Source organism: Cyprinodon variegatus, unplaced genomic scaffold, assembly GCF_000732505.1.
Source record: "Cyprinodon variegatus isolate N-32 unplaced genomic scaffold, C_variegatus-1.0 Scaffold609, whole genome shotgun sequence".
In the NCBI taxonomy this organism is placed as follows: Eukaryota; Metazoa; Chordata; class Actinopteri; order Cyprinodontiformes; family Cyprinodontidae; genus Cyprinodon; species Cyprinodon variegatus.
In genome coordinates, this window is record NW_015151062.1 from 470483 (window position 1) to 478854 (window position 8372).

At 44.6% G+C, this 8372-nt stretch overlaps 1 protein-coding gene across 1 annotated transcript in view; it reads left to right on the forward strand.

Moving 5' to 3' along the window:
- The window catches only part of wdr59 (WD repeat domain 59), a 29658-nt gene that overhangs the window by 6165 nt on the left and 15121 nt on the right, over positions 1-8372 (forward strand). Inside the window, exons 4-17 of the mRNA XM_015392844.1 lie at positions 1055-1140; positions 1215-1295; positions 1388-1425; positions 1520-1608; positions 4130-4246; positions 4486-4563; positions 4644-4800; positions 4866-4945; positions 5012-5141; positions 6845-6951; positions 7036-7200; positions 7319-7414; positions 7543-7647; positions 7719-7840. Coding sequence (XP_015248330.1) covers positions 1055-1140; positions 1215-1295; positions 1388-1425; positions 1520-1608; positions 4130-4246; positions 4486-4563; positions 4644-4800; positions 4866-4945; positions 5012-5141; positions 6845-6951; positions 7036-7200; positions 7319-7414; positions 7543-7647; positions 7719-7840 — 1451 coding nt within the window. The remainder of the gene's footprint in view (positions 1-1054; positions 1141-1214; positions 1296-1387; positions 1426-1519; positions 1609-4129; positions 4247-4485; positions 4564-4643; positions 4801-4865; positions 4946-5011; positions 5142-6844; positions 6952-7035; positions 7201-7318; positions 7415-7542; positions 7648-7718; positions 7841-8372) is intronic.

The following is an 8372-nucleotide window of genomic DNA, read 5'->3' on the forward strand; positions in this document are numbered from 1 at the left end:
TTAATACTTTCTGGTTAATACTTTCTGTTTAATACTTTCTGGTTAATACTTTCTGGTTAATACTTTCTGTTTTTCTGCTGCTCTTCGTCTTTTAAAGATGTTGATTCTCACCGAGCCAATGTGAGAGCAGCAGCTGAACGTCCTCCTGTGCTTTATTATATTATTATATATTTATTTAGCTTCATCTTTGGGTTCAGCAGCTCTTGGTTTTGTCACGGCGACATGTCCCACCCAAACCTTAACACTGCAATGTGATTGGCCGACCTGTTTCAGCGTTTAAAATGGAGCAGAAGAAGATGGTGTCTGACGGCAGAAAAGAAAAGTTAATCCGACTTATTCTGACAGATTACTGTAACCAGGAACAAAGTTACATCATCCAATTACGAGTTACTCAGACTAGTAACAAGTCAAAGTTACCAGTTACTTTGCCCAGTAATTAGCTACTTTGACTAGTAACTAATTACTCTGACTAGTTATTGCACATTTTGCCCAATTACTTCTGTTATGTTTAGTAACTAGTTTCTTTTAATAATAATTTGTTACTTTTCCTAGTAACTACTTACTTTACCAACCAACTAGTTACTATTTATTATGACTAGTCACCAGTTACTTTGCCCAGTAAGTAGTTGCTCTTATTGGTGACCAATTTTTTCATCCAGTAATTTACTTGCAATAATAACTAGTTATGTATCCTAGTTACTTGTTACTCTTTCTAGTTGCAAACAGCTGGTTAGTCTGACCGATCAATACCTTAGTTATCAGCTTGTAACTAGTTAGATGTAACTAGTTACCAGCCCTGGTGGCGTCCCCTGCTGTCCTCCAGACGTCCCTCAGAGACCTCTGGAGCCTGGCAGTCCACCAGGAGGAGTAAACCGGGTTCATATGCAGTCGGGACAGATCTGGATCCAGTGGAGACATGAAGCAGGGATGTTAAGGTTTCAGAGCAGGTGTTTGGGTTAACCGGTCCCACTCAGAGGTTTGATTAGTTCTGGACGTTCCGCTGCTGCTTTGAGGCGGTTCTGCGGTTGAATAAAACTTGGCTTTTTGTTTGCAGAGCAACCAACGTGTGGATCTGTACTCGTGGAGGGACGGCGTTGGGGAGGCCCACACCTCCCTGCAGGGACACACCCGGGTCATCAGGTGAGCCCAGGTTCTGGTCAAACGGGCCGACCCGCCTGCAGGCCTGATTCACTGTGGTGTGTTTGTGCTTCCAGCGATCTAGACTGGTCCTGGTTCGATCCGGAGCTCCTGGTGACCAGCTCTGTGGACACGTACATCTACATCTGGGACACCAGGTAAGAGGAGACCAGAACCCGTTAACTCCTTCTGGTTCCGCTGATGATCTGGGTGACTGAGCCGCTGTCTGTCTGTCTGTCTGCCTCCTCAGGGACACTCGGAAGCCCACGGTGGCGCTCTCTGCTGTGGGTGAGTAACGCTGCTGTCCCAGTTCACCTGAATGCAGCGCGTCCTGTTAGACACTGGTTCTGTAGAACCCACCGTCTCCGTGTCTCTGTCTCAGCCGGAGCGGCTCAGGTGAAGTGGAATCGGAGGAACCAACACCTGCTGGCGTCCAGCCATGATGGAGACGTCAGAATCTGGGACAAAAGGGTGAGTGAGACCATTCCTTTCCACAAGTTCCTAAAACGCCAACCAAATTTTAAATTAGTTAAAGACGATTTTTATAACACTAAAATGACGTCCATCCTTAAATAAATATAAATCTCTAACAGCTGTCAGTGTTTCCTTATGTTAGTTTTTAAAGTCCTGGATTCTAGCCTGAAGATTGTTCTGGATGCCCCTCCCTGATAAAATGAACCTTCTGGTTTGTGTTGCTGGTTTCAGGTTTAAAGCTGCATCACATCTGCTGTAGAGCTTAAAGCAGAGTTTAACAGTTGGATCGGATCAGATTAATACGGACTCAGAATAGGGTTGTCAAAAGTATCGATACTGAAATGTTGTATCCGGATACAATGCTCATTTTCAAAAGTATCGATACAGTGCTACCACCAGTGCAGAATAGAGCAAAATGCACTTTCTGAACACTGTGTGATTGAATAATTCTACGCACTTTTCAGTTTCAGACTTTTTTTTGTAACAGGTGCAGCTGCTGAGAATTATTTTAGTTTCTTAACCGGTTTGGCTAGCGTCATTGCTATGTGTGTAAAGCATAGCCAAGGAAGGAACACTTCATTTTAATTTTATAAGTTTTTTATCAAGTTTTTTTTATCAAGCTTGCTTAATATACAGCCTCAAAATATTGTTCTTATTGTTTATTGCATTTATTTATTGTATTTTAATTATTAATCAAAATATTTCTGTTGAAATTTGGAGTTTTTATCCTTGTGGTATCGAAAATGGTTTCGATTATCGAATATTTTCTTTAGTATCGGTATCGAGTTGAAAAGTTTAGTATCGTGACAACCCTAACCCAGAATAGAAATGTGTGATCTAGACATGCCAGTCAGAAAGTTCAGAGAGCAGCTAGCCACAAAAAAACAGGAAACTAGTGATTATTTTGCTAATCGATTAATCTGTTGATTATTTTTCAATTAATCGATTAATAATGGAATATCCAAAGGTTCCTTAAAGGAGATTTTTAAATGAAATTAAACCAGGTGAAACGGAAAGCCTATTGACGGCTAAAAAAGATTTTATCTTAAAGGTATAGTGGAGGATATACCTTTAGTAGTGAAGACCGGTCCTCTCCATTTAAAAAAAAAAATGCGTGTGCGAGAGCGTGCACGGCCATTTCTCCTGGTGCACGCCCTGTTTGAAATGAGCTGTCCTCATGGCTCCTACAGTCTTACTGTGTCCACATGCAGCAGGTGCTATATAGTGAACTTTATAGTGAACTCAGTTAACTGACCGTTCAGACAGATGATCACTGCTTTTTGCTCCGATGGTCACGTAACTCCTGCTCCACCGCGCGGTGCCGCCACCATCTTTATTAGCCGCTGCTGTCGGGTAGCGGCAGCCTATGGCGACAGCGTGCCGCTGTGACAGCATATCTATGATGCTTTGCTCAGAGAGCTCTCCACGCAAAGCATTCTGGGATATCTGCCTCTTCTGAGGCCTTTCCTTTCTTCTCATCCACTTCGTAGACACTTTTCTCTCCCGACCGTCGGCCATTTTCAAAGAACCGCGGTGAGAAAGGTGAGTTTCACTGACTGTCTGAAACCGCAGCTCACCACAGATATACGCCTGAAAGAAAAAGATCGCTAACGGGATGAGCGCGAAGGACGGCCTTACGGAAACACATCACCAGAATGATTGACAGTCAGGAGGACCACTGGTTGAGATGATCCACCTGGAAATAAATCGTCCTCTATACCTTTAAATTCAAAATGTTTACATTTTAGATTTTTGTATTTTGATATAATTCCTGCTCTAAGTGGGTCGCTCTGTCCGCTAAAGACATGTTTTAGAGTCTCTTTACTCGAGTGAATAATTAATCGATAACTAAATTAGTTGACGATTATTTGAATAATTGATCTGATTATTTCTTTCAGCTCTACAGGAAATATGTCTCATTATAAACGCTTGGCCGATAAAAATGGTTTTGATAACGTTTTTGCAGACCAGTAGAAACTCCAGAGGAAAGCCGCCTAGAAGTGAAGAGGATGCCATCTGTAAAAAAAAAAAAAAAAAAATGCAATTCATTAAAACTCAATCTGTAAAACAGAAAAAAAAGTGAAAATATAAAATCTGTAAAACAGAAAAAAAAGTGAAAATATAAAATCTGTAAAAAAAAAAAAAAAATAGAAAATTTTATTAAAATAGAAAATAGAAAAAAAATGTATTTTTGCAAACACAAAATCTGAGAAAGCGGCAAGGTTGCTCCCAAAACCTTTTCTTTATTAAAACATTCTTCAAAGTTTGATTTCTGGTTTACATTTTTAAAAACTCGTTTACAGATTCTTTGCTTTGCTTGGCAACAATAACAGGAACTTGGAAATTAGAAGCAGCTTCGTCCTGGTTTCTTCTTTCTAGATATTTTCTAGATTTCTAGAGTCAGACAAACCTCTGATTAAAACAGATTAAAGTGCATGGCAGCGACAGACTACTGGATCTGCTGGATGTGAAACAGTAAAGTTTGCGTCATGGAGTTCGTCCTCATGTGTCTGAACAGAAACCCAACACGGCGGTGGAGTACGTCGCCGCTCACCTGTCCAAGATCCACGGCCTCGACTGGCATCCGGACAACGAGTTCATCTTTGCCACGTCCAGCCAGGACAACTCAGTCAGGGTGAGGACACGCATCGTCCCTGTCCCGATGTCTCAGTCAGTCCAAGCTGGGAGGAAACGGGAAGTTATCTCCCGCTGAGACCATCAGGTCCTCCTCCTGGTCCTCAGTCTGGTGACTTCAGGTTTGGATCCCGGAATCGGTCCAAACGGGGTGAAAAGGTTCCTCTAGTGCTGGACCAGTGGATCCAAAGGGAAAGAGAACTTCAGGAACTAACCAGCCTTTCTGGGTCTGCTTTCTAGTTCTGGGATTACCGACAGCCCAGGAAATACCTGAACATCCTGTCCTGCCAGGTTCCGGTGTGGAAGGCCCGCTACACGGTGAGTCCGGTGCCGCTGGAACACTGGCTGAGGAAGTCGCACTAAAAACTAAAAATGTGTCCATTTTTACGTGTCTTCAGCCGTTCTCCAACGGCCTGGTAACCGTCATGGTTCCTCAGCTGAGGAGGGAGAACAGTCTGTTGCTCTGGAGCACACTGGACCTCAACAGCCCAGTCCATGCCTTCGTTGGCCACGACGACGTGGTTCTGGAGTTCCAGTGGCGTCCACAGAAAGAAGGTGAGACCGCTTGCAGCCCGCTGACCCATCGGAACACTGACTCCTTCCTGTCTGCTGCTGTTTAGGCTCCAAGGACTTCCAGCTGGTCACCTGGTCCAGAGACCAGACTCTGAGGATATGGAGGGTGGACCCTCAGCTGCAGAAGGTTGGTGTGCAGCTTTACGCTCCAGCTCAGACGGACCAGGTTCTGATCGGTTGTTTTTTTATGCAGCTGTGTGTCAGCGACATGGTGGAGGAGCTGATGGAGGGGATGACGCTCACCACGGAGTCCGAGAAGTCTCTGGGGTCCCAGGAGCCTGAAGGCCAGCAGAGCACGGGCCCTTCTGCAGACAGCTTTCAGGGTAGGACCAGAAACTGTCCCACTGAGCCGGTCTGACGGCTTCAGGAGGTTCAGATCCAGGCAGAGTTCATCTGAAGCTGGACTTCTGGGGCAGAGATCCTCTTTGGACTTTGTTTGGCTGTCTCAGTAAATCTCACATCCAGACACGTCCAGTTCTCCATTTCAATTCAGTCCCTGCTAACAGCTAAAGACGGTACTGAAAGTCTTACACGATGTGGCCTCCCCTTGTCCTCTAGTCCAGGTTCTTACAGAAGGATCATCTGGGTCTTCTCCTTGCCATAGGTTCCTTGTAGGTAGTAGTCATTCAGTGCTTTCAGCACCACCCTCAGGATTATCTGAACTATTACCAACTCTTATAATCCTAATAAAGCCTGGCAGACACTGTGCGATTTTATTCAATAGTTGCACGCAGCTACAGCTGCACAGTTCACAGCTCAGGGTGCATGTTCAGCCCGATGCTATGATAAAATCTACCTGCTGACGCTGAACCATGTATGAGCAGGTAAACCAGGTGGGACTCCGCAGTGAGACTCGGACTCGTCTATCTGGAAGGCAAACCAGTAGAAGAGGAATTTGAAGCTCACTAGGATATTTGGATATTTGTGCAGTTTAGTGCTGAAAGCCCTAAAAAGAAAAGGAGACGACGTATTTGGACAAAGACATGGCTGAGCTAACGTGGCTACTACGGTCTGTCAGTTTGACAGAAAGAACTCCATTTCTCTCATTGCCCCCCCGCCATGCTGCTGGGTTTACAGCAGAGAGGAAGAAGAAGGATCGACTGGAAAATCGGCCCAAAAAGTGCAAAAAAAAATCGCAGTGTACGCCCGCCTTAATGCAGCAGAACCAAGAGCATTTCTAGTGGATTCTATGCTGATTATTAGACAGATTTAAATATATTCTATGACTGAGAAAACAGGTAGGTTAAGAAGCTGTATTTTTGAAATAATGAATGATGTAAAATATGTTTATCTGCTGTTCTTCAGGGTCCAGGTTTTGCTCAGGAAGGGTTCAGAGGTGGAAATGTGTTTCCTTTGGAGGGATTTCTATTGTCCTGCATGGAGGGTTTGGGGTTGAATTGAATGTGATCTGTAAAATGCTATTTCAAAACAATGCGTAAAACTCGACGAGAGCAACAAATACAAATTCTGAGAAAAAGTCAAATTAAAAAGGTCATTTTTTTGTACAGTTTTGTTTATAAAACATTTTTGTTTTTTTCATAAAAAAAGTGCCCTTTGCTTGCAACAATAATGGAGTAAAATTCCCTCCATAAAAACTTTATATTTGCTCCATATCAGGAGCTTTTTACTCTAGAAGTAAACGATAATTTTGATGATTTATCAAACGCTGAATTACATTTTATGCAGATGACACAGTTTAATAGTTTAAACCTATGGATCTCTGCAGTCTGACAATGTTTTGCTTAAAAGCTGCGTTCATTTCAGGAAAGACGGATGTTTATTTGTTTTTGATAGCTAATGTTTAAGCTAAGATTTCCTAATATTAAACTATTAGTTCAGATAAAGTGATAAATGTTGCAGTAAATAGGCCAAACGTAGTCTGCTCACTGCGGGAGCTACCCTGGTTTCTGTAGATGGATTTACACTTAACAACTTGATGGCATTAATTAAAATCACAGAGTGATGGAAGCACAGAGAATGACATCATCATGGCTTTATCTTCTAATTCTGGTCCTTCTTCTCTCAGATCCGGACGCCGGCCGTCAGGAATCAGCTACAGGTTCTGGTCTGGCTCAGACTCTGCAGCAGGAGTTCTCTCTGGTCAACCTGCAGATCAGGAACGTCAACGTGGAGGTGAGGTTCAGGACCCTGGATAGCCGCCGGGTCTGAACCGACCCGTATGCTTCATCTGTTCAACCTGTGTGTGTTTGCTCGCAGATGGACGCCATGAATCGGAGCTGTGTGGTGTCGGCCCACTTCGGAAGTCATCAGGTTCACCTGGTTGTTAAGTTTCCGGCTCAGTACCCTAACAACGCAGCACCCTCGTTCCAGTTTGTCTCCCCGACAACCATCCCCTCTGCCATGAAGATCAAGATCCAGAAGGTAGGTGCCACACTGGACGGATATGTCGGGGAAATGAATGGCCCAGAGTTGGTACTGGTTAGAAAGGGGCATTAACGTCCTCCATTGGGACTGACGACTGGATGTTTCTCTGCCTCAGATCCTGACTGATACTTCTTTACAAAAAGTAAAGAGGAACCAGAACTGTCTGGAGCCATGCGTGCGGCAGCTGGTGTCCTGCTTGGAGTCTGACATGGTGAGAACCCTGGAGCCGGGACAGAAACCTCTCAATGGACCGCTCCAGTTGCCTCTGTAGCTCTGGTGCCTCCGCTGGCCTGCAGGCGGCATCAGGATTAGCACTTTGTTCGTCTTTCTTCCCATCAGACTCAGGAGGACAGTCCTGCTTCTGGCCCTTTTGTCCTGTCCAATCCGGTGACTCCGTCCCTGCAGGCATTTCCACGGGTCACCAACACCTACGGCTCCTATCAGGTAATGCTCCTGCTCTCTGAAGATGATGATGATGATCCTCTTCATTAACACGATGGCTGCGTTTCTTTCAGGATGCCAACATCCCGTTTCCTCGGACATCGGGAGCTCGTTTCTGTGGCACGGGTTGTCTTGTTTACTTCACCCGACCAATCACCATGCACCGCTCAGCCCCTCCCACTGAACCCACTCCCAGGTAAAATCTGAGGCAGGTGTTCCTGGTGAGGAAGATCTGTCAGGAAGCCACCGAACCAAATGGTCCTGTCCTACCAGGAGGACAAAACTGTTCAGAATCATAGGTCTGCTCTCTTAATCGATTAGAACCTCGTTTAGGATGATTTGTTCATGTAGAAATGTTCTTCTCTAAGGACCCAGAGTAAGACCCATTAGGACTGTTAATGGGTTTAGTGTTTGTCAGATATTTCAGGTGTCAGGTTCAGGGTGGACTGAATATTACGGTAAATGTCTGGGTTAGGGTTGACTTAAGGGTTAGGCTAGATGTCAGGATTAGGGTTGACTTGAGGGTTAGGGTTGACTTTAAGGGTTAGGCTAGATGTCAGGGTTAGAATAGACGTCTGGGTTAGGGTTGACTTAAGGGTTAGGGTTGACTTAAGGGTTAGGCTAGACGTCAGGATTAGGGTCAGGGTTAGACTAGATGTCTGGGTTAGGGTTGACTTAAGGGTTAGGGTTGACTTAAGGGTTAGGCTAGACGTCAGGATTAGGGTCAG